This window comes from Artemia franciscana, chromosome 3 (genome assembly GCF_032884065.1).
Source record: "Artemia franciscana chromosome 3, ASM3288406v1, whole genome shotgun sequence".
Taxonomy (NCBI): Eukaryota; Metazoa; Arthropoda; class Branchiopoda; order Anostraca; family Artemiidae; genus Artemia; species Artemia franciscana.
In genome coordinates this window covers 33067215-33093698 of record NC_088865.1, presented here as the reverse complement: position 1 = coordinate 33093698, position 26484 = coordinate 33067215, and the positions used below count along the sequence as shown (strand labels likewise).

Sequence of the window (26484 nt, the reverse complement as noted above, 5' to 3'; positions counted from 1 at the left end):
TTTGATTACTAGTAAAACCTAACCGAGATAAGACTGTACATCTCTTCAAAGAAATTACAAGAAATATGGTAATCTTCCAAAAAAATATGAATTGGACAGTTTGTAACTAACTCTTGCTACAAAAGCTTAAAAAGTTCTACAGAGTCAAACTCAATAGAAGCAAAGGTCAACTTGAGAAAACTCAGTCTAGCAAAGCTCAACTCAAACAAAATTCAACCAACCTAACATCTAACCTAGAAAATCTCAATATCAAGCAAAACCAATCCATAATAAGTTTACAAAGGGAAAAATCTATTTCTTTTCAAGGTAGCAAAAAGGCTCTCATATGGTTTTTTACTATATGGTTCACAATAGTTAAGAGACCACTGCTTCCATTAATCCTGACAAAAAACGCATTTTTGCTGTTTTCGTAAGAAATGAAGCATTAATATAGCTTAACAGCAACACTCAAGGTCATGTATAATATTGTCCTTAAAGGTGGGAGCATTTCAATGGCTCCTTTATTATTGTTGCCATTCCTTTCAGGAAGATCTAAGAGCTGCATATTCAAATTAAGCTTTACTCGTTTTAATATTTATTTATTCATTTATATTAGTACCCGTTGTATGTTTTTTTGCTATGATTATTTATTTAATTTCTGTTCGTTTTGGGTTTCATTTATGCTTTAGTAGCAATTTCTGTCTTTTTTAGTTTGAGCTATTGTAGGTTTCTATCTCTTCTGATCTTAAGTTCCATATTTTCTTTATTTTTCTTTGAAAAACTTCTTTTTCGGAAAGTCTTTTTTTAATCAATCTGAGGCAACGCTATACCGTTGCCTATAGTAAGCGCCATACGGCTTCAATGTTTCATTATTATTATTATTTTCCCAGAGAAACTTATTATTATTTTTTTTCCCAGAGGCAAAGGTGGTCATTTAAGCTTCCGAGGGGGCTCATTAGCTTGGAAATTGGAAGTTCTAGTGCCTTTTTTAAGAGTCAAAAGAGACCGGAGGTCAATTAGGCCCCCAGGCCCTTTTTTCCCCAAATGCATATGATAAAAATTTTGAGATGGCCATTTTGTTAAAAATAGTTCAGATAATAAATCAGATAATAAAAACTCTGGAGTTAACACAACCCCCGGGGCACGAGGGCAGGCGTTGTAATTTATGTCCTTGGAGCAAATATGGTTCTTATGGAAGGGATACTGGTACTAACTTCAAAGGGGGCTCACTTGGTTGGAAAATGAAAGTTCTAGTTCACTTTTCAAACAGTCAAAAGTGATTGGAGGGCAGCTAGCCCTGCCCTTTTTTCCCAAAATGCATCCAATAAAATTTTTGAGAAAACTATTTTTTTTTAAATAGTTCAAAGATCGTAACAAAACTTCAGAGTCGACACAGCCCCCCAGAGCCCTTGGGCAGGCATTGTAAGGGACGCCCTAGGGGCATACATGGCGCTTATGGAAGGGATGCTCGTATAAACTTCAGAGAAGGCTCATTCGATTAGAAATTGAAAGCTCTAGTTCAATTCTCAAGAGTCAAAATAGACTGGAGGGCAACTAGCCCCCAAGCCCTTTTTTCCAAAAACCATCCGACATAAGCTTTGAGATAGCTGTTTTGTTAAAAATAGTTCAAACAGCAAATAAAAACTCCGGGGTTGACACAAACCCCCAAGAGCCCGGGGAAAAAGGTTTTAAGTTATGCTCGGGAGCATACATGGTTTTTATGTAAGGGGTCGTCGTAAAGACTTTGAGTTGGTTCGAGTCTTATATTGGAGATAACACTTAGATCGAATATTGATGGCTGTAAATAAAGAGGTTATAGAGTTTGCTGCGGAATTCCACAAGGTTTGGTGCTTAGGCTTCTACCTTACCTAATTTATGTAGATACCCTGCTTTTTTATATTCCTGGGACATTAGTCACATCCTTTGTGCATGACACTGTGTTTACAGTGTCATCACCTTACTCCCATTGTTTAAAAAAAAAATTTCTAAATGGAGTATTGCCCCCCCTCGAAAGAATTTAAAAGGTCATTGCAGTGTTGCCTATGCATTAAATTTAAATTAAAAATGGGCAAAGATTAATTTTAAAAAAAAAAGTTTTTTGAGGGAAGTAATGAGTGACGTTGAAACTTAAAATGAACAAAAATTATTGCTTCACAGTCTATCTGAAATATATCAATAAAGCTAGTACAAATAAACCAAATAATCATATTTCCCTATGTTTGTAGGATTATAGAAAACTAGCGCTCTACTGAAAACACAAAACAATATAGGAGTTTTTGTACAGTAAGAGTAAACCGATGAAGTCCACTTTTTACAGTATACAGATACAGCATATATATTTTTTTTAAATAATACTAAAGTGTGCTTCTTACAATTTTACAATCCTAAAAATATAGGGAAGTATGATTATTTGGTTTATTTATAATAGCTTTATTGATATAAGTTAGATAGACTGTGAAGCCAACATTTTTGTTCGTTTCAAGTTTCAACTTCGCTCTTTACTCCCCTCAGAAAACTTTTTTTTTTTTAAATTATCCAGATAAATGGCGTAGACTATGATAAAAAGGATGCTTCAAAAAAAATGAAAAGGATCTTCATATGTATCAATTGAAAGAGAGAGAGAGAGAGAGAAAGAGAGAGAGAGAGAGAGAAGAGAGAGAGAGAGAGAGAGAGAGAGAGAGAGAGAGAGAGAGAGAGAGAGAGAGAGAGAGAGAGAGAGAGAGAGAGAGATAGCGAGAGAGAGAGAGTGAGAGAGAGAGAGAGAGAGAGAGAGAGAGAGGGAGATAGTAGTTATTTTCAAGGGACTATAATAAGCTCTATTGACCCGAATATGCTTCAAATGCCAGCGAGAAAGAAAACAAAACGGAAACAACCAAGACAGCAATACAAACATTAGAGATTAAGCCGTCTATAAATCTGTCAAACAACACAATAGTAAATAGTGCTTTTTAGTAAGGCGTAACATTCGAAAGTTTTGTGACCAGAACTAATATTGACCATTGCGCAATTATTTCCAAAAATCGGAATAGGGGTGATAAGAAGCTAAAATAATACTTATAAGATAATACACTATTGACAAATGGCTATCACAAGCAAAAAAAAAACTGAATTTGCATTCCAAGTCAAATAATGTAAAAATGAAAACGTATAAAATGACAAACCCAATACAATTCAAAATTATTAAGAATAAAAGCACAAATAGTACTCAAGTCTTGTAGAAGGTTCAGGTGTGTTAGTAGTATCTCCTCCTTGGGCTGAACCGGGGCCCTATCCCTTCGAGTCCAAAGACGGACACCATTTTACTAAAATTTCTTGGACATGCAGATGTATGTTACGTAATAGGGAATGTTTTCTTATAGACGCATGTGTTGACTACGTAATAGCGAGAGTTTTCTAAAGGATGCATGTGTTAATTGAATAAAAACCTACGAAGGCCAGGAAAAAACTATCATGGGTCCCACCAAATGCTGTTTTCATTCATAGTTACGATTTAAAAGCTAAGTTTGTAGGGATAAACCATCAGGATCTGCTATTCCAGACGCAAACGCTACCTAATAGTTTCTTTGATTATTTAAAAACCTACGAAGGGCAGGTGGGAAAACCTTCAAGACACCGGACCCTAGCGAGCAATTCCCTCAGGGCCCTAGCATCCAATTCAACTCAGGTCAAAGCATCCAATTCCAACGGGGGCCCTAACATCCAATTTTACCGGGGCCCAAGCAGTATATTTCAACTATATCCATTCATATCCAACACGGCCATAGCAGTCAATTCCAAAGGAGCCCTGACAAACAATTGTGACGGGCCCCCTAGCAGTCAATTCCAACAGGGTCCAAGCATCCGATTCGGCCGGAGCCCCCTTAAAACCAATTCCAACGAGGGCCCTAGGAATCAATTCCTGCGGGGTCCTAACATCCAATTAAACTGGGCCCTTAGCAAAAATTCCTACGGTGGTCCTGGCATTCCGCTCTTATGGAGCTCTAGCATCCAATTCAACTGTAGTTCTAGCATCCAATTTCAACAGGCTCCATACAAAATCAATCCCAAAGGGGTTTCCGCTAGTCAAGCGGGGGAGCTTACGTTAGGGGGGAATGTTTACTTATGTTAAGGATGCGACGATCTCTCGTGACATGTTAGACTTCAGGGACTTTTGGAGAACCCCAACTTGTAAGAAGAAGACACACACGTGGGTTGCTATGTAATAACGATGCACACACGGGTGTGACAAAATACTTTAAGAGATTTTTTATTCGTGATTTAATTTTTTTCAGAACTTTATTTTTTTAAGGTGTTTTCTTAGATTCCATTTTCTTTGATGATGTTTCTTTTCTTTACTGTTTTATTTAGATTTCATTTTTTCAAAATGTTCTTTTTCAGGGAGCCGTCATTATCTAAAGGTTTTGTCCCCCTTAGGATTCGAATATGAGACCAGAGATTTCCCCAATGACCAAACAACAGATTTTACCATCTGAACCAGAAAACTATTCATAATATTTTGATTCTAAGAATATTTTCTACATTAAAATGATTAAACTTTTTGCATGTTTCCAACCTTTTTCACGTAGCAAGGCAAGCATCCAATGCTATTGACTTTTGCTCTATTAGATATACCTGCATATCATTATGTTATGAATTTTTTAAAGTGCCCTAGACAGGTTAAGTTACATAGTAGATGTTACATAGCAATGACTTTAGATATTTCATTGCGTAAATGATTATGTATTGAAGCTTTTATCCAGGAACACGTAATCTAAAGAATGAATACTTTTGTACACACAAATTTTATCAATAAAACATATTTACAAGCATTATTAAAAAACAGAAAAATCAATTAAAACATAACAAACAAAAAAACAAAACGTGAAAAAACTTATAAAGGATAACATTAAAACAAAAAGAATCATGAATTAAAGAAAGTTGGGAACCCTTGCAATCCATTCCAGAGGGGATATTGAAAGATAAATTTAAGTCTTATAAAGAGTTCTTTCTGAGAGATCCTTATAAAAATGTCACGTTTTTATTGCTCTATGATACCACCTACAAGAAAAAGGGACACATTTTTTGCCTTCGGTTATTTCTGAGAGATTTCGATGAAAATGCCGCGTTTCTTAAAATATTTAAAAGCATTATTAAAACACAAAAACTAAGACAAAAAAAGGTTATGAAGGTTAAAATATAAGTAAAAATAATCATGAATTAAAGAAAGGTGGGAACCCTAGCAATAAATGCAGAGGGTAGGGTTCTTACTAGAGATAAATTTAAGCCTTATTAATATTTATTTCTGAGAAATCCTTATGAAAATGTTACATTTCTATTGCTTCATTAGATACAACTACAAGAAAAGAGACATATTTTTTTTGCATTCGGTTATTTGTGAGAGGTTTTAATGAAAATGTCACGTTTCTTTGAACCAAGACTATGCATGTTTCACACCACCGTGACTATATGTGGCTAGCCCACCCTAGCATGCAATTCAATATGAAGAGGGTTTTTATTGAACATAAAGTTTTATTTACACTTTATTTCACGTTTAGTATTTAGTATAAAGTATTTATTCAAAGCTCCTATCAGCAAAAATTAAAACTTTGTGGTTTTTGCTAGTAGAGCGATCACGAACGCGTGTGTGCTTTGGGACAGTCCTTTTGGCTGAAATAAATAACTAAATTAACCAAAGTTTTGTTGGACTGCATGCACCTTCAAAACGGATGCGATACTCTACGGCATTGCTATTCCTCAAACTCGAGGCTCAATATGCGTATGGTTTTTCAATAATTCTAAATCAATGGACTATCTCAAAATTTTCACACAATATCATTTTGGACTTCATTGGGCTAGAATATTTGGTTTGTACTACGAAATGTGTGAAAACTTCTCTTTGCTATGAGACAGTCTTTTTGGCTAAAATAGTTGTCTATTTTAACCGTTATTTTATAAATTCTGAGATGGTCAATTGATTCGAAAAACTATACACATATTGATTCTCCATTTTCAGAGGCAGTAATACTGCACCGAGGGGCATTCTTTTCTTAGGGTGCAGTTAACATAGACATTTATTTGAGCCAAAAAGACAGACCCATAACAAGGTGGCGTTTTCAAACATTTTATAGTGCAAACAACAATGCTAGTAAAAACAGAAGTCTAAAAGCTATTGTGTAAAAGTATTGAGATAGTATCATTGATTTCGAATTATTGAGAAAATATCTGCATATTGAGCCTCAAGTTTCAGAGGCAGTAATGCCGTACGGTAGCGCATTCGTTTCTGAATGTACAGGCAGTCCTACAAAATAACGGCTAACTTAGACATTTATTTTTGCCAAAAATACTGTCCGATAGCAAAGCGGTGTTTTCACTCTTTTTGTGGTGCACAACTACAATTCTAGCCAAAAGAAGGCAAAAATACTATTTTGTGAAGATTTTGAGATAGTCAATTCATTCGAAAATCTATATGCATATTGATCCTCCAGTTTCAGAGGCAGTAATGCCATACGGTACCAATTTTTTAAGTTGCAGGTATTGGTACGAAATAACCGTTAACATGGTCATTAATTTGTAGCCAAAAGACTGTTCCACAGCTTAGCGGTGTTTTCAACCATTTAAGGGCGCAAAACAACCATTCTAGCCAAAAGAAGGTAAAAATGCTACTGTGTGGAAATTCTGATATAGTTAATTGATTTAGAATTATCATAAATCTTTACACATATTGAGCCTCAAGCTTCAGAGGTAGTAATGCCATACGGTAGCGCATTCACTTTTAAAAGGTACAGGAGGTCCTACAAAATAGTGGTTAACATAGAAATTTATTTTAGCCAAGAAGACTGTTCCATAGCAGAAAGATGTTTTCACCCATTTTGTGGTGTAAAACAGCAATTCTAGCCAAGTGAAGTCGAAAAAGCTATTGTTTGAAAATTATGAGATAGTCAATTGATTTAGAAATATTGAAAAACTATAAGCATATTGAGCCTCGAATTTCAGAAACAGTGATGGCGTACGGTAGCGCATTCGTTTCTAAAGTCACAGGTAATCCTACAAAATAAAGACTAGCATAGACATTTATTTCTGTCAAAAAGATATTTATTTTGTTGCACAAAACAACAATTTTGGCCAAATGAAGGCAAAAATGCTATTGTTCGAAAATTATGAGATGGTCAATTGATTTGAAAAACTATACACATATTGATTCTCCAGTTTTAGAGGCAGTAATAGTGCATGGTGGTGCATTCATTTCTAAAGGTGCAGGTAGTTCTACAAAATAAATGGTTAAATAGACATTTATTTCAGCCAAAAAGACTGTCCCACTGCAAAATGGTGCTTTCAGCCATTTTGGTATGGAAATAAAAATTCTAGCAAAAAGCAGGCATAAATGCTATTGCGTGAAAATTCTGAGATAGTCAATTGATTTAGAATTATTAAAACTATACGCATATTGAACCTCGAGTTTAAGATGCAGTAATGCCGTACGGTGGCGCATTCACTTTTAAATGGCGCAGTTAGTCCCAGAAAATAAACGCCTAACAAAGACATTTTTAGCCAAGAAGGCTGTCCCACAGAAAAGTGGCGTTTTCAGACCTTTTGGTGTGGAAAACTGCAATTCTAGCCAAAAGAAGGTCAAAATGCCATTATGTGAAAGTTCTGAGAAAGTTAATTGATTGAGAATTATTAAAAATCCATACACAAACTGAGCCTAAAGTTTTGGAGGCAGTAAAGGTAGCGCATCCACTTTTGAAAGGTGCAGGTAGTCCAACAAAATAATGGTTAACACAGACATTTATTTTAGACAAGAAGATTGTTCCATAGCAGAGAGGTGTTTTCGCCCATTTTGTGGTGCAAAACAACAATTCTGGCCAAATGAAGTCGAAAATGCAATTGTATGAAAATTCTGAGATAGTCAATTTAATTAGAGTTCTTAAAAAACTATACGCATATTGACTCTCAAGTTTCAGAGACTGCAATGCCGTACGGTAGCGCATTCATTTTTAAAGGTAAAGGTAGTCCTACCAAATTTCGGTTAATACAGACATTTATTTTATCCAAAAGGACTGACCCGAAGCACACATGCATCCGTAATCTTTCTTCTGGCAGAAAATGCAAAATTCTTTATTTTTGCTCATAGGAGCTTTTTTAAACGTGAAGTAAAGCGTAAATAAAACTTTACTTCTAATAAAAGCTCTCGCCCTATGGAATTACTTGCTAGGGTGGGTTAGCCGCATTTTGTCAGGGTGGTGTGAAATATGCATGGTCTTGGTTCAAAGGAACGTGGCCGAATGCAAAAAAGTGTGTCTCTTTTTCTTTTAGCTACATCAAATAGAGCCATAGTAATGTGACGTTTCCATAAAGAACTCTCAGAAATAACTCTTAACTAGGCTTAAATTTATCTTTAGTAACACCCCTCTGGAACTGTTTGCTAGGGTTCCCGACTTGATTTTAATTAATGATTCTTTTTGCTTATATTTTATCCTTTTAAGCTCTTTTCATGTTTTGTTTTTTAATTGTTGTGTTTTAACTGCTTTTTCTTTGTTTTAATAATAGTTTAACTATTTCTTATTAATAAAATGCTTATGTACAAAAGCCATCATTCTTTAGATTACGTGTTCCAGAATAAAATTTCAATACATAATTATTTACGCCATGAAATATTTAAAGCCATTGCTACGTAACATCTGCTATGCAACTTAACCTGTCTAGGTCACTTTAGAAAATTAATGACACCTGTGGTATGCAGGTATATCTAACAGATCAAAATCAATAGTAAGTGTATGTTTGTGCTCTCATATGGGAAGGGTTTGAAACATGCAAACTATTTAGTCGTTTTAGTATGCAGGAACAGGGGATTCTCTTTTTATTCAATAGGTTGTCATGTGAAAATTATTCCTCGAATACAAATATTATGAATAGTTCGCTGGTTCAGATGGCTAAAGCCTATGGCTGTTCATCCGGGAAATCTCTGTTCTTATATTCGAATCCTAAAACGGACAAAAATCTTAAGATAATAAGGGTTCCCTAAAAAAATTGAAAGAAAAGGAAATCCGGAAAAACATGAAAGAAAAACATCATGAAAGAAAATGAAATCTCAAGAAAAATGTACTGAAAGAAAAACAACGCCTTGAAAGAAAACGAAATCTTGAAGAAAAATGAAATCCTGAAGAAAAAAAACTCTTAATGTGTTAGATAACACCCGAGTGAGCATTGATATTACGTAATAATCCAAGTGTGTGTCCTCCTCTATTACAAGTGGAGATTCCCTACGAGCCCCTGAAGTCTGGCTTGTCACGTGAGATCGCGTCATTTTTAACATAAGTAAAGATTACCCTATTACATAGGTCCCCCGGTTGGCTAACAGACCCCCTCCCTACGCTTTGGAATGGATTGCTATGGGTCCTGTTGAAATTTAATACTAGGACCCTGTTTTAATTGACTGCTAGGACACCGTTGGTATTGGTTTCTAGGACCCCGCTGGAGTTGGTTTCTAGGGCCCCGGTGAAATTGGATGCTAAGGCCCTGGTGGAATTGGATGCAAGGGCCCCCTGTTATAATTGGTTGCTTTGACCCCGGAAGAATTGGATTCTATTGGGCTCGTTGGAATTGACTGGTAGGGCCCCTGTTGGAATTGACTCCTAGGGCCCACGTAGGAATTGCTCCCTAGGGATTGGCCTTTTGAAGGTTTTTGCCACCTACTTTCGTAGGTTACAGATCGGGACTCGGAGGGATAGGGTTCCGGTTAAACCATGGAGGGGATGCTACTGGTATTACCTTTACTCAGGGTTGTAGCAATTTCTATTCATTGGCAGTTTGATGTGACTTTTATTATAATTTTCATGCGTCTTTAGTTTTGTTTATTCCCTGATAGTATTTCCCATTCGGGTTAAACTTGAACTGTGACATAATAAAAACAATAATAATAATAATATATTTGAACTCTTTACACACAAAAATTTAAACTAAATAACCTAATAAAGTAAAAACAAGAACTAAACAAGGACAACAAAAGAATTTTCACCCTGCTAAAACACGAAGCAAAAGAAAAATAATTTTACTCGTCATAGAAAACACACCTTAACTGGCCTCATACAAACTTTAACATACTAAAAGTCATAATACTTGCACTTTAAACATACATATAGCAAAATTACTCCGACTTGGCCTCATTACAATTCAAAGGAAAGTTAACTATTTCGTCACACCGCTGACGGAAATTAAACGATTGCTCATCCGTCTTTCCACAAATTTCAAAAAACATCGCACCAGCTAGAATAGCAATTATTTCTAGCCCAAATAGGAAACCCACAAATTTCAGAAAACTGGGTGTAAGGAAAAATACATTGGGCACAAAAAAAAATGAATCATAAAGCCTACCCAACAGTCTTTTATCAGTTTTTGTCTCAATTTTAGCAAGTAAATCATAATATTTCCTAGTTTTTCCTTTGGAGTATTTATTATTATCATCCTTGTGGCTTGGTTAGATCTGCCAAACGGAAGACCAAGATACTTAAGTGAAGTGGAGGTGTAGAGTTTAGCCGGGTCAACTTGAAGAATTTATATTTGAAGGTTAATGGAAGCCGAAAACGAGGAATTCCGTTTTTGAAGGAAGAACCGAAGGTTGACAGAAACAGTCGGCAAAAATGACCAGCTAGTTGGTAAAATCTCTTGCCCCCCCCCACAAAAATTTTGGCTTGTGACAACCCTGTGTTGATTTCAATAAGGTCAGGGGGAAGATAATGTACAGCGATGGGATACCACTTCTAAAAATGGCAGTACTCAAAACATGACTCTGTTTTATTCCGAGACGAGCACGAGTGAGATTATTTGTCTTGCCACCTGGCTTTACGCAAACTGATTTGCCCTGATGCCATTTCCAAACGTAAGAAAATGTGAAATGGAAACTCCTTAGAAGAGAAGAAATGGCTTGAGAATGGAAAAGGTAATTAGAAGCTTTCTGATGTGTTAATATTGCAGACACGTTATTTTTCTTTAATAATTTACGTCATTGAACGATGCTTAAAAAGTTGCGTGTGCATATTGAATACCGAGGCCCTCTCAAAAGCTGAACTGATTATATCCATGGACGTACATTGGACGAATTACATGTTTAAGGATTCTATCAAACACTCTACCTAAAACTGAAAATGCTATTGTTTTGTTCAGGTATCTTCGGGGGAAAGGCTGCCAAAAAAGATTAAGGGGGATGGTTATCCTCCAACCCTTTTTGACTCTTGTAAAGCCCACTAAAATTCTCAATTTTGAATTGAATAACCCCCCTCCCAAAGGTTCTATAAGTCTTTCCATACAAATTGGCCTGGTAAAAAAGAAACATATTGAAGCCATAATATTCTTTGTTTAAGCAGCACTGTTGTAATTCCTATGATCATCGTAAATTTTAAGTGTGGTCAAGAATTTATGGTCATTTTTAAGTGGGCCTTATCACCTTTATTCCTTGCTGTGGACATACGGTTTGAACCACCGACAGGAAATATATGATAGAACATGCGTTTTGTCTATAAATTGAACTGTTCTATTTGCATTCTTTAACGGATTATTAAATACAATTTGACATGGCAACGCTCCTAGCCTATACCAAAATCCTTTAATACAACAGCAATTTCACCAAATGAATGGGGAGTTGGAATTCATTAAAACATCTAGAATTTTATTGCACTAAGCATTTGGTTCTGGTGTCGAGATGATGCCTGCTGTGAAGGGAGATGGAATGCGAGGGCTGGCTGTTTTCATATCTGATATAAGGAATTGTAAAAGCAAAGAAGCTGAAATCAAAAGAATCAACAAAGAGCTTGCCAATATCAGAAGCAAGTTCAAAGGTAAGCTAGGCCTATTTCTACAGTTAAAATATAAGGTATTGGAATCTTTAGAGAATTTGGTAAAATTCTAGTTAATTGACTTATTGCTATCTCAGAAAGGGTTTAGGTTAGGAAAATGAAACTTTCAAGGATGAATCTACAGACTAAAGTATGTCCCGTGATATTTTGAAGCAACTAACTCCACTCCTTCTCCCTCTAGAGGGCCCTGACCTTTGATGACCTTTAAAAATATGTGTGTTATAAAAGTGAAACCTTGCAAAATAGATCTTCTGCTTAATTGAAGTACAACAAAATTGTTTTAAGCTTCATAACTTAGCTCAATTCCATTTTATAAGGTTTCAATTATATATGAATACATTTCCTAAATTTTGTAAATGCAAATACATTTCCTAAATTTTGAAAAAAAAACATTGATATGGCTCAAAATTCTACTTAAATAACAGGAACTGCATTTTCAGAACTAAAGGCAGAGAAAAAGCAAATGGTAACTGAAAATTAAGGTAAAATGTTGTTTTGTCAAATTTTCATTAGATATATAGACCTGTCATGTAGGCAAATTTCAGGGCCCTCTAGAGGGAGAAGAAGTGGAAGTGGGTATTTTAAAATACCTTCCCGGGACATGCTTTAGCATGTAGACCCACCCCCTGAAAGTTTCATTTTCCTAACCTAAACCCTTTCCAAGATAGCAAAAAGTTGATTAACTAGAATTTTACCAAAAATTAAGGTAAAATATTGTTTTGTCAAAATTTGAATAGGTATAGACCTGTCATGTAGGCAAATTTTAGGGCCCTCTAGAGCGAGAAGGAGTAGAGGTGGATACTTTAGAATACCTTCCCAGGACATACTTTAGCCTGTAGACCCATCCCTGAAAGTTTCATTTTCCTAGCCTGAACCCTTTCCTAGATAGCAAGAAGTCAATTAACTAGAATTTTAACAAGATGTTCCCAGTCCCAGATGTTCAGTAAATATGCACTAGCCTATAAGATTCCTTGAATAGTGGTGTATCAAGGTTATGATTTGACATTCCCAGTTTAGCCTCTATTCAGCATCAACCCAGTTTTTATCATCCCCTATCTTGAAGGATTTGAGACTTTGTGATGGCTACAGACAGGCTAAGTGGAATAAAACAGACTGAGAAGTGTTGGTGCCAAGAGGGGACCTGCAGCTTCTGATGATTAGAGCATAACCCCCATCCCCCTCTCATGCCCTCCTTTGCTCAAATGTATCCAATCAAAATTTTGAGATAGGCCTGTGCCTGACTATTTTGGGTAAATCTTTTGATCAACAGAGTATTCAGATAGCTGAGAAACAAAATTATTGGTAAAGTTCTAGTTTAGTGACTTTTGGCTATCTTGGAAAGGGGTTAGATTAGAAAAATTAAACTTTCAGGGATGGGTCTAAAGGCTGAAGGATGTCCTATGAAGGTATTTGAAGTACCTACCTCCACTCCCTCTCCCTCTAGAGGTTCCTGACCTTTGATGACCTTTAAAAATATGTTTGTTATAAAAGTGAAACCTTGCAAATAGATCTTCCACTTGAATGAAGTACATCAACATTGTTTTCAGCTTCACAACTTTGCTCAATCCTGATTTATAAAGTTGTAAAGATATGCAAATACAATTCCTAGATATTGATATGGCTCAGAATTATACTCAAATAACAGGAATTGCATTTTCAGAACTAAAGGCAGAGAAAAAGCAACTGGTAACTGAAAGTTAAGGTAAATATTGTTTTGTCAGAATTTCAATAGGCATACACCTGTCATGTAGGCAAATTTCAGGGCCCTTTAGAGAGAGAAGGAGTGAAGGTGGGTATTTTAAAATATCTTACCAGGATATACTTTAGCCTGTAGACCCATCCCTGAAAGTTTCAGAAACAGTGATGAGTACCTTTTTACTCATTACTCAGTACTCATTAAGCTTTTAATGAGTACCTTCAAAATTAACACGTTTTATACATTCAGAATAAGTATAAATATTAGATTTTGTTACAATATTTTATAGTCAACACTTTTTTAGAATTTAGTTTTTTATTGGCAAAAGATGGTCTTTGCTTACAGCTTATTGTTACAAGCTGTTTGATACAAGTCTCTGTCAAATGTGAAAGGTGATCCAACTCCTGTTTCATGCATTCAAGTTTAACATCTATAAAACAATGCTTTAAGTATGATATTTTTCCCTATAAGTAATATAGCCCTTGATTATTCACTAGGAGTTAGCCCATGCCCACCACCCCCCAGAGTCATATCAAGGTAATCTTCATCAAGTCCCTCATCAACTTTCTTGCCTCTGTGCTGGCAGATATGTTAACAAATCCCAACGCACACCATTATTAAAGGTCAAGACCTAAGATATTTGGGGAATGAAGAGGGATTAGAGGTCAGTGTTGCTTTAAATGTGCCAGTGTTAGGCATTACTGTGTCTTAAACTGGAAAGCATAATATATTGTTTTTATAATAAATTTAAATCACTTGGCAATCTTAGAACTTTCACTTGGTCAGAAAAAAATTTGTTCTGAACATCCTCAGGGCTTTCTTCTACAATTGTAACATTTCAGATGCAGCTAACAAGTTACCAGCCTCCCTAATTTTATTAAACTGCTCATAAATTATTTGTAATATAACATTATGTTCTTTTCTTTTTCTTTTTTTCCTGTAATTTTTTCTGGCATTGAAAGCTTATATTTTTTTCTTTTCTGCTGCTAGTAAAAGCTGGGAAACAAAAATGCCTGGAAGCTTCTGGTGTTGATACAAATTAGATCCAGGAAATCACTCAAACACAGCTCACATTTCCATTCAGTCTGTTTAAAAATCATGACAATTCTAACAGCCTGCCACAAAAAAATCTGACTTTTTTCTGACACTGTACTCACGCAAAAGCCAAAAAAATATCTGACTTCAACCAAAAAATGTTACAAAATTCTGACTTCAAGGATGAACTTCTTATTTTCTATAAATTTATTGGTAAACATAATTTATTTTCTATAAATATAATTTGTTAGATATGGCATCTGTGTTAGTATCAATCTGGCTATAACTGGTTTACCTATAATCAATGGCAACAAAATCAATAAATAAATAATGCATGGAAAAAATACGTTATAATTTATGTTTGTTTCAAGTTTTAATGTTGCTCCTTACTATTGGTTGAAAAAAGTTTGCTTTTAAATCTGATCGTTTTTCAAATAGTGCCAGGAAATCTAGCTCCATCTCCATGAAAAATTCCCCTCCCCCATGAAAGAATTCTCCACCATAAGCCCCCCCCTCTCCCCCAAAGAATCTGCATACTTCTCAATAGCCAATAACACGTGCAAGCAATGGGCAAAGTTTATAGCTTGCAGCCCTTCCCCAGGGGCTGTGGGGGGTCAAGTCATCCTCAAAGATAAAGTTATTAGATTTTTTAACTATGATGAATTAAATGGCAATGTAAATTTTGATCCAATGAGTTTTGAAAAAGCAGCATGGGATGGGGGCTAGTGTTCCTTGAATATTTTTGGTTACTAAAAGATAGGGAAAAAAAAATTTGATTCCTGACAAAATGTACCCTCTCCTGATCTTCCAGGATCACTACTTTGATATAATCACTCATGGGAAAAATAACTTGATGAATCTGATTTTCATTCTCACTTGATATTTTTTTTTTTTTGGGGGGGGGGGGGTATGTCCCCTTTTTCGAAAATGAGGCAAATTTTCTTAGGCTTGTAACTTTTTATTGGTAACACTAAACTTGTTGAAAGTTATACATCTTGAATAAGCATCAATGTTCAATTCTTTTGATGTATCCACTGTTATCAAGACTCTGTTTCTTAGTTTCAGCCACTATTGAGCTGCATTGCTTCTTACTTGCAGTTTATGGCCACAAACTGTTGCAATGTTAAAACATTGATAATTATTAATGTCTGCACATTGGTTGGAGTTGACAAACGAAAGGTGATACAGTTGTCTTAAATTAAAATTGTTTATCATCACACGTAGGCTAAGGCCTACGTGCCTTAATAATTTTGAAAATTTTTGGATAAACTAGGAAGTGTTAATAACTCTTCCTTAGTTATACTACTACTACTACTAACGGCAACTACTGCAGCACCATGACACATAAAGCCAACACAGCCAGGGTTGCTCCTACTCCATCCCAACCTATTTAAAGCCCCCCTTAATACACACTTCCAAGATTTTCCATCTCTGTTAAATCTTTCCTCAGGACTTTCTCTCATCCCAACTGGGGATGAATTGATTTTGTTTTGCCTTAGATTTTTGGCTGACAAGAACAATTTTGGGTAACCAGTCATTCTTCATCTGCAGAACATGTCCTAGTCTTCTCAACATTTATCTCTTTTAATCCTGGAAAGCAGGACTGAACCACATTTTTTGTATAGCTTACTGTTTGAGATATGGCCAGTCAGTACTATTATTTGTTGCATAGAGCTGAGTCAGAAAAATCATTCATTCACAGAAAACGTCTAATAGTGTGTATTCATCCACACCAATCTCCTTTTTATCCATGATATAGTTAGTTCTTTTATGAAGAAGGGTATCTTTCATGTAGTTAAGTAAAAAACGCTGTATATACTTTGACTTGTGGATGACAAACAGTTCATAAGCAACAAATTCTTCTAACCAATACTATAAAAATCTGTGGATTCCATAAAGTTGTGGCCAAAATTAGAAACTATAAAATATGGTGTTTAAAAGATCAAAGCAAAATAAAGCAATGGGATCAAAATTTTCAACAAAACTTTTGACTTTCTCATAGTTCAGGAGACAATATACCTTAGATTGCAACTCTAATCTAATGAGAGACTGTCATATATTCAGTAGATTAAAATAGGGACATATTTTCAGTTCAGAAAAGGACCTGATCTGGGACTAATTTGGCTCCAAAGCTTGGTTTCTTAAGGCCTTGGGGGGGGGGGGGGAGAGAATATTGAATTCAACCAAAAATAAAACTTCAGAAGGAAAAAAATCAAATGATGAAATTTTGTGGTATCCTTCTCACATTTTCAACCAATATTGAATAAAAAATTCAGGAGCCATTTGAACTTTCTAATGGTGTTTCTGTGTCTTCTTAAATTTGTATAATAATGTGAACTTGTACATAGTTTCCATCAAGATAGCACTCCTTTTTCAGGGAGCTAATTTCCTCTTTACAAAATGAAGATTTTCATGTGCACTTCCTTTTTTCAAACTTTGCCCATTGCTTGCATGTGTTATTGGCTATTGAGAAGTATGCAGATTCTTTGGGGGAGAGGGGGGGGCTTATGGTGGAGAATTCTTTCATGGGGGAGGGGAATTTTTCATGGAGATGGAGCTAGATTTCCTGGCACTATTTGAAAAACGATCAGATTTAAAAGCAAACTTTTTTCAACCAATAGTAAGGAGCAACATTAAAACTTGAAACAAACATAAATTATAACGTATTTGAGCGGGGGGGGGGGGTGCATCCTCGTCCTGCTACCTTGCTCGTTTCATCTCTATTTCTTGCTAAAGTTTTTTCTTGAACTCTTGAAATAGCTTATTGTTCTAGTTAAACAGCACTTTTGTTCCAGGGGTCATTCTTAGGTAATTTGGACAAAAAGTCAAACTGTAGCCTAAAGAGCGAGATATTGAGGAGGGGGCACGCTCCCTCATATATGTAATAATTTCTGTTTGTTGTAAGTTTTAATGTTACTCCTTACTTTCAGTTGAAAAAATTGTTTTTTACATTTAGTTTTTAACATATATCACCTAAAAGAGCATCACAAAGACCTAGAATGTCTGCACCTAAAACCAACATAAAAGTGTCAGTCACATCTTTGCAATCTTCCAGCCCCAGTAGCTCCAAAACGACATCCTTTTGTCAAATTTCCAAAAAAAAGACAATGATTTTTTGGAATATCAAAACTGTTAGTGGTGCATTCATCATCTCTTAAAATGAACTCTTAAAATAGCTTATTGCTCTAGTTAAACAGCACTTTTGTTTTGGGGTCATTCTTAGATAATTTGGACAAAAAGTCAAACTGTAGCCTAAAGAGCAAGATACTGAGGAGGGGGCACACTCCCTCATATATGTAATAATTTCTGTTTGTTGTAAGTTTTAATGTTACTCCTTACTTTCAGTTGAAAAAAATAGTTTTTTACATTTAGTTTTTAACATATATCATCTAAAAGAGCATCACAAAGACCTAGAATGCCTGCACCTAAAACCAACATAAAAGTCTCAGTCACATCTTTGCAATCTTCCCACCCCAGTAGTTCCAAAAAGACATCCTTGTGTCAAATTTCCAAAAAGGGCATTGTTTTTTTTTTGGAATATCAGAGCTATTAGTGGTGCATTCATGATCGCCGCCTATAATTGGTTGAAAAATAGCTAAAACGAAGGATAATTTTTTAAATTCTTTTATGCTTGGTGATGAAGTTCTATTAGCATCTGTGATCATTATCAAATATTACCCTCTCGTCTGGAGAAATTCCACCCATCCTGGAAACCCAGAAACCAGCAGTAGAAAGCAAGGAGGACCTAACACTCTCCTAGCAAATAAACACACACAAAAAAAGAAGAATAAAAGTATCTTAGTACAAAAAAGAACAATAACAACGCCAAAAAAAACAGTGAATTAATAACACATCATTTGTTTATAAAAAGCAAGATGAGAAAAACTATCCTTTGCTTGTAATTTGATTATTCTGCATTTACGGCCATTCCTACTGTGCATCACTTTCTTTATCCCTTTCTATTCTTTAAGGTTTATGTTACCTCTAAAACAAGTGTCTTGACTGGAAGCCTGATCATGTAATTTGCAATGGAAACAAACAAACAAACTAAGAAACACTTACATAATTGGATTCATTAGTCTCAGGTCTGTCAATTCATTGAGCCATAGTTATGGTGTTACCTGAATTTTTCTTTGGGAAGAATCTAAACTTACTTAAAAAAATAGGAAATTATCTTTTTTCCAACAATTTTCAATGCATTTTTGACCTAAAAGAAAGCAATCTGCATCAAATTGAAAAAAAAATATATTTTGGCAGTTGGAAAGATAGGTTTGAAAATAATGTTAGGAAGACTATGTTGCTTAGGCTAGGATTAAGTGAAGGCGAAAAGGTGACATTGGGTAACAAAAAGCTCAATCAAGTGAACAGCTCCACTTACCTTGGTAGCATTGTTTGGAAAGATGGTGGGTGTCGGGAAGATTTTAAAAGTAGAATAGCCAAGGCTCAAGGTGTCTTCTTGCAGTTGAATTTTTTTTAAGAATACAAAGATAAGTCTAAAAACCAAGATTAGAGTTTTGGAAGCTAAAGTGATGATCGTGGTCAATGGTTCTGAAGCATGGGCACCCAAAAAACGGCGGAAGTTTTGCTAATTTTTTTCCAGAGAAATTGCTTACAGATTGTTTTGGGTACCCAATTCAGACTGTATTTCAAACAGTAGGCCTTAAGTGTCGTTCAATCCCACTTTCTAGGGCAATAATGAGAGAAAGGCTGAGATGTCTAGGCCACGTTTTCCAGATGAAGTATAATAGATTGCTAAAGATTGTCCTTGTCAGCCAGCCATCTAGGGCTAACGGAAAGTATTCTGTCCTTGGTTGGGGTGGGAGGATGCCATAAGGAAATTTTTTTATGGAGATGGAAACTTCCTGGGGAGGTGCGAAGAGGGAGGATTTGAATATATTGAGATAGAGGAGCGTGCGTAGAGCAGTTGGGCTCAGGCAGCTTGGTGCTGAGGCGAGTTGTTAGTAGTAGTAGTAGTTGAAGTATGAAAACCATAAGAAGCAGAAAAATTGCATACTAACAATTGCACAGGTAATAATAAATCTTAAGGTGCACAATGTTTCATCAAATTTAACGAATTCTCTAACTACAAGGAAATCATCGAGGAGCACTGCACAAGGTTTTTCCATGAAAACAAATATGAATTTTTCCTTGCGGATTTTGGAAATTTAAACAAATGAAAATATAGCCAAACATGACACAAGATTTTTCCATGAAAACAAATACGAATTTTCCCTTATATATTAAGGAAATTTAAACAAATGAAAATATAGCCAAACAGGAATAATTTTTTAAATAGGATAATAGAGAAAACAAGAAAAAAAGTAAAGTATCGAACTTTTAATAATAAAAAAAGTATGGATATTTCGACTTCATGTCCAGAGGCTTTTTTCAAAAATAAACCAAAATAACTAAACTGCATTTAACAGAACAAAAAAAAAACAAAATAAAAAGGCAAAAAAGAGACAAGAAATACAGGCGAAATAAAAAAAATTAATTATTATTAATATTGAAAATATCGACTGTTTGTTACTTTAAACAGGCCTAGTACAAAAATCAAGCAAAATCGGGATGAGTATAGATAAAAAAACACTGTTCTTTTTTGACATTTTGATGAAACCTATCAGAATAAAGTTTTGAAAAGTTTTACACATGCCCTGGGTTATAATTGAATACAGGTAAAAAACTTTATTGCATATTATAAATTGAATTGATCTTTTCATTTGCTAATTTAGCCAAAGCACGTTGACTATTTTCAGGGTCTATTTCACTGTAAACTTTATTTGATGGGTTGAAACTTGTTGGGGGCTGATTATACAAAATGTCACCGTTTAAGGTATTTGAGGTTTTTACTTGTGCTTTAATTTTAATGACTTGTCCTGTTATAAAATAGTACAACCGTTTTCTATATTTTCATTTGTTTAAATTTGTAAATGGAAAAACAGGGTGGCCTGAGAAATTATTTACTTAAATTTTACACAAAACAAAGGGGAAAATATAGAAAAGAGAAGGGAACAACAGAAACAAACAAGGTAATAGCAATTACCCTATTCTTCACTCCATTATTACCTTTCTTTTGTGTTTAATACAAATGAAATGTAAATCAGTTATGAAATATGAGAATTCTATTACATTAATAAAAATGTTAAAAATAATTTAATTCAGTGACCTGCTGTTTACAGCTTCCTTGATTTTGATTAAATACTGTGCAAAGGATTAAATTTGACCTCAAGTAACTGCAAAAAAGACTTTGTACCATACAAGAGAGAATAAAGACAATAACAAAAACCATATATTTTACTCCACTATTGCATTTATAGTCTTACAAACAGAGGGTATGAAACGTATGAATAATAATAATAATAATAATAATGTCCCAATACGGTTTATTCTCCACTCCATTGAGTTATTGTGAATTTCAAATTGACCTCCATTGCCACCACTCAATCTATGTTCCAAGTATGGTACATCTGTGTTGCTGGTGCTGGATTGTGTATAATATTTTTTTATGAGGTGAGTTCAAAGGCGGGGTTGCTCCATAGTTTTTTTGTATGTGTGTCATTTTAAAGGTTAGTGTGATAAAACAGAGATATGTATTTATGCTGAAAGGTTTGGTATTGCCAAAAAAATAAAACCATTGTCTTGTCTAATATAGCCTTTCTAAGAGTGTTTAACTAAAATTTAACACTATACAAGTTATTCAAAAAATTGTAAGAGGAACAATTTAACAGTCTGCTCTTTTTTATCCCAGTTCCTTTTTGAAGATATTGATGATTTTGATTCTTTTAATTCTTATTTGGATGCTTTTAGGTGACAAGACATTGGATGGCTATCAAAAGAAGAAGTATGTCTGCAAACTTCTGTTCATTTTTCTTCTTGGTCATGACATTGATTTTGGCCAAATGGAAGCTGTCAACCTTTTGTCTTCTAACAAATACACAGAAAAACAAATTGTAAGTATTTCAGTGCAATATGCACTGTAGTTAATACCATACTTGTTTTATGGAACAAGACAGACAGATATTGATCCAAAGGGCCTCCCACCAGCAAAATTGAGCTGCAATATCAAATATGAAGATTTTCAGAATTACAGGAGACACCCAAACCATAAAGATAAAATTTAATTGTTCATAGGAAAGTAATGAGGGATGTGACTTCCATTAATTCCTTTCTTTCTTGTCTGTTTTGACGTGGCTACTTTCTATGGAATGAATGGCTTTAGAACCTTTACATGGGATTATTTAGATTGAAAATTGAAACCGCTAGCGCCCTTTTTAGAATCTAAAGCGATTGAAGGACAACCAGTCTCCCGCCCCTACCATGCCCTTTTGTTGCCACTCCCCAATGACTCCCATGAATCTGATTAAAATTTCTATATAGCAATATTTTTCGAAATAGTTGAAAGGTTTAACTAGCTGACTTCTTGGCATGATACTACCCCTAAAGCCCCTGGGACAATGGCCATAAATTATGCAATTTGTCCCGTGTTTGCGTGTAGGTTTTGTAATGGAAAATGCAGGAATGTGTGACCCTGGGTGTTGGATTAGCTCAATACTTTCTGAGATTGTTTTCTGGGACAAGACAATCGTTTGATTTTTTTTTGGATGGGGGTTTGGGATTGTTAGAGGGTATGGAAAAGATGATGTAGTTCTGCTCAGTTGTACTTTTAGCAAGTTCAGTAGGATGGGTCTCTTAATTTTTGTCTTATGAACAAATTATTAATTATCAGAAGGGGTTGTTTTAGGTATTTGTAAAATTAAGAACTGGAAAAGGGAAGATGTTAAAGTATAGAAGAATCTAGAAGTCGTATAAACTCAGGATTGGTCGTGAGAATCAGACTTACCCTTTTGGGGGCTTCACTGAAGAGTGATGTGTCTTATATGTATGTAATTGATAAAGAAGGATAAATGAATTATCATTTTTACTTTTTATGACAAAACAGCTAAGAGTTTATATGGCGTCAAACCACTGTCAAAGCCAATTAAAACTTAGGGATATAAAAGAAGTGCAAAAACGAAGCAACACAGAAGGGAAACAGAACTGGAAAGAATGATATTGTTCCTGTTTGGGAGTACTTAGTAGAAAGCGAAGTTTCTTCCGTGCATTATTTCTTCGCCTCTGCCACTTTAAATGGAAGGGATGGTCGCGAAAGAGGGGGGCTTATTCGATTGGGAATTGAAAGTTTTAGTTCTTTTTCAAATGAATAGATTAAACTAATGCAGTTTTTAACTCAAAGTTGGGTTTTTGTGCAGCCATTAGTTGTAATGGTCAGAGACCTGGATTTGCTCCTGGATCGCTTGAATAATAAGTAAGAAAAAACAGACAAGTACTTGTTTTGTTTTTTCAAGTGCCTTTAGTAGGAGGTGCTTAGTAAAGAACAATGTGGCCTCTGTATTCATTTTTCCATTGGCCATTTTATGTAGATGGGATGGTTGTAGAAACTTGGAACATGGCTCATCCGGCTGGAAATAGAAAGCTGTAGTTGCTGTACCATTTTAAGAGTCGAAAATGATTGGATTAAAGTAACATGCATTTTTCCACAAAAATTGTATTTTTAACACTCTTTCACTTTTGCCACAAACCTAAAAGATAATAGGCCTACAGGACACACGGATTCTGAAAAATTAAATATTTGGACTTGCTAATTAAGTGCCCCAGTAGGAGGCACTTGATAAAGAATAATGTGGTCTCTGTATATTTTGTTTTTGCTTCTGACCAATTCGTACTGAAGGGATGGTAGCAGAAACTTGGGAGAGCGCTTATTAAATTGAAAATTAATTTACCAGTTCTATTTTAAGAGTAAAAAGTAATGGAATCAAAGTAATATGCGATTTTTCACATAAAACAGCATGTTTTTGTTGTTGTGTCATTTGTATATTATCACGTCTTGGCATCATGCTAAATGTTTGTTTTTACAACTTTCCAGCTCGGAAAAAGCCGAAGACTTTAGCCTTCGTGCGAAGACATAATAAGACCATTCTTTTAATATTTAGGAAAAGATGGGAAACCGCTTATATTTCATTAATCCCATCTCCTCTTCACTCGCTGACATAATAATCGTTTCAATTAACTTATGTTCAATTTAATTTCACCTATGCTAAATTCAAATCTACAATTATTTTTTGTTCAAATTTACGCACCTTAACATAATTGATTAAAACAACGTATACTGCAACAAATTACCAAACCGCTGAATTAACCTTCCCAGTTTTTAGAGTGCTCTTATACCATAGGGCACCCACTCCTTTGTAGATATACCCTAATAATTTATGCAAGAAGTATTTTTCTTAAAACTTCATTTTCAGTCAACTACGGAACATCTATCATCCTCCCAAACTTTCCATAACCCCGTATCAACCCTAAGTGGACTGGAATGTTAGGGCTTTACTATTTTCTTGGATACTCCATTCTAATCGTCTTTTAAAAAGCCGCAATTTTATTACTGAATTTATTTTTTTTAGAATACCCATTTGGCTATTCTAATTGAAAAATAATAATTAAAATTATTATCCCAAAACTTACCACGTCATCTCCATGTTTGACTCCCTTTTCAATACTCCGTATAACTTTCTATCCAAGCGTTCGTCAAATGAATCTTGACTTTCTACTGCCCTTCCCATATTTTCCAGAGATGCATGATAACACTTGTTACTGTTAAACAACGCATTATTTGTCGATTCATTTTCAGAATAGAGCGATAGATTTTGAGCTTTCATCTTTTCTTCTACAGACATGGCTTTACTCCCTGATTTTCTAGTATTTCCAATAGTCTTATGGGTATCTCACCGTTCGAGGAGTACTAAATAAACTCGTGCATCAGTCCGTAAAGCATTTCTCACCAGCACATTGAACAAGTTGGCGCTCTGGTTCGCAATATACGACTATCTCTGTCAGTGCACGGTAACGTTCCATGGATCATGTAGTACACAAACTCCTTCTGTTTGTAGCTAAATGGCAATCCACTTCAATTTTCAAAAGGTAACTGAAAATCAATGAATGGTTCCTTTTCTCTAGTTCTGCAATCCAATTCCTCCTCCTTTCTCTATCCGCTTTTCATTTTTTCTAATCCCTTTGCTTGCCTCAGGGGGCTGACAATCCACCGCAAAAGCTTCGATTTTTTAATTAATTTTTCTTTTACCTTTTCTCCTACCTCCTTATTCGGTAGAGGGAGAAAACACTGCCTCAGAATTGCAAGTGATGGCTCCCCTTTAACTACATGTTCACAAATGTTTCTGAGGAAAATCGACTTACATGATACTCTGTCTACCACCCCAGTTCATCTGAACATTTTCTTCTTTAGCTTTTCAATGTTCCCTGCTAAAAGAAATTTCCAGATAGCCCTTCTGATCTTCTTACAAGGTTTTCAGGTAACACGAGAGCATGAAAACCAAAGTCAATCCAATTGAAACATTGCCTATTTCAGGGTCTCGGTATCAATCGCTGCACAATAATAGCCCCTTCTTGTGTCAATGGCGCAAAGAAGATATTCCTACTAGCAAAAAAAAAAAAAATCAACAGAAAGTAAGGAGCAACATTAAACCTTTAAACGAATAGAAATTATTACGTATTTGAAGGGGGCTGCCCCCTCCTCAACACCTCGCTTTTTACGCTAAAATTTTTTAGTACTTTAAAAAAGGCTTCTTACTGTTCAAATTAAACGACCCTTGTGTTTCAGGAGCCGTTCTTAAAGAATTGGGCAAAATTCAAAGAGCGAGGTATCGAATAGGGGACAGTCTCCTTCAAATACGTAATAATTTCTATTCATTTTAAGTTTTAATGTTGCTCCTTGCTTTCAGTTGAAAAAACTTGTTTTTTTTTATATTTAATTTCTGGTCGTTTTTAAATAATGCCTGGAAATCTGGCCCAACCTCCACGGAGAAATTCTCCTCCCCACAGAAACACCCTCCAGGCAATTCAATATTTTCCCTGGACAACTACCCTTAACAACTCCACGCGTAAAATTGAGACGGAAAAGAGAAATCAAGACATATAAAAATAATGTTTGTATAGAAATTCTGGCGAATTTGCCCAGTGTAAAATTTCGCCTGACAAGTTCACCCCCTGTAAATATCCCTCCCCATGGAAAATTCCCCCGTGGAAAAAAAACCCGCGGAAAATTCGCCTCTCCCTCCTGAAAATGTATGCACACTTCCAATAAATACTATGCGCAAACAATGGGGATTTTTTTTTAACTTGAAGACCTTTTCCCTGGGGCTTTGGGGGGATTCATATTATATCCAACGACATAGTCATGGAGTCTTTCAAATAAGATGTACGAAACGGCTATCTTAAAATTTTGATCTGACGATTTTGGGAAAAAAGTGGAGGAGGGGGCCTAGTTGCCCTCCATTCTTTTTAGTCACTTAAAAAGGGCACTAGGGTGTTAATATTCGTTCGAATGAGCCCTTTCCCAATATTCTAGGTTCATTGGGTTGTCATGATTACCCCAGGGAAAAAAACAAATAAACAGGCATCCGTGATCTTTCTTCAAGCCAAAAATAGGGAATTTCACATTTTCCAGCTAGGAGGTTGAAACCTCTGAAATATGGTTCTCGGATGCGCTAAATCTGATGGTGTGATTTTAATTAAGATTCTTCGATTTTTAGTGGGTGTTACCCCCTTGTTGGAAAATCTGGCATGAAACATGCCTTTTATGTGTAACACTAAATTAAATGAAACTTTAATATTTGGAATCAAGATAAAAAGCTGGTTCTTTTGATATATCTTTCGGCATCAAAATTCCATTTTGTGAGTTTTGGTTACTATTGAGCCGCATCGCTCCTTACTTACAGTTCGTTACCACGAAATGTTTGATTGCAAAGAAACTATAGCTTAACATACTATATATACTAATCACATGAGAGTAGCATAAATTTCAAGAATTGCCTCGCCAGAAAAAAACAAGTTTATTTCAACGGAAAATGAAGAGCAACATTAAAACGAACAAAA

General features: G+C 35.2%; 1 protein-coding gene across 2 annotated transcripts in view; it reads left to right on the top strand.

Moving 5' to 3' along the window:
• The first annotated feature begins 11549 nt into the window (after window positions 1–11549).
• Window positions 11550–26484, top strand: part of LOC136025185 (AP-2 complex subunit alpha-like) — a 64689-nt gene continuing 49754 nt past the window's right edge. The window contains exons 1-2 of one of the 2 annotated variants that reach the window (XM_065700978.1): window positions 11550–11789; window positions 21346–21488. In XM_065700978.1, the coding sequence (XP_065557050.1) occupies window positions 11654–11789; window positions 21346–21488 (279 nt within the window). In that variant the 5' untranslated portion in view covers window positions 11550–11653. The remainder of the gene's footprint in view (window positions 11790–21345; window positions 21489–26484) is intronic. The other variant, XM_065700977.1, reaches the window with a different exon arrangement.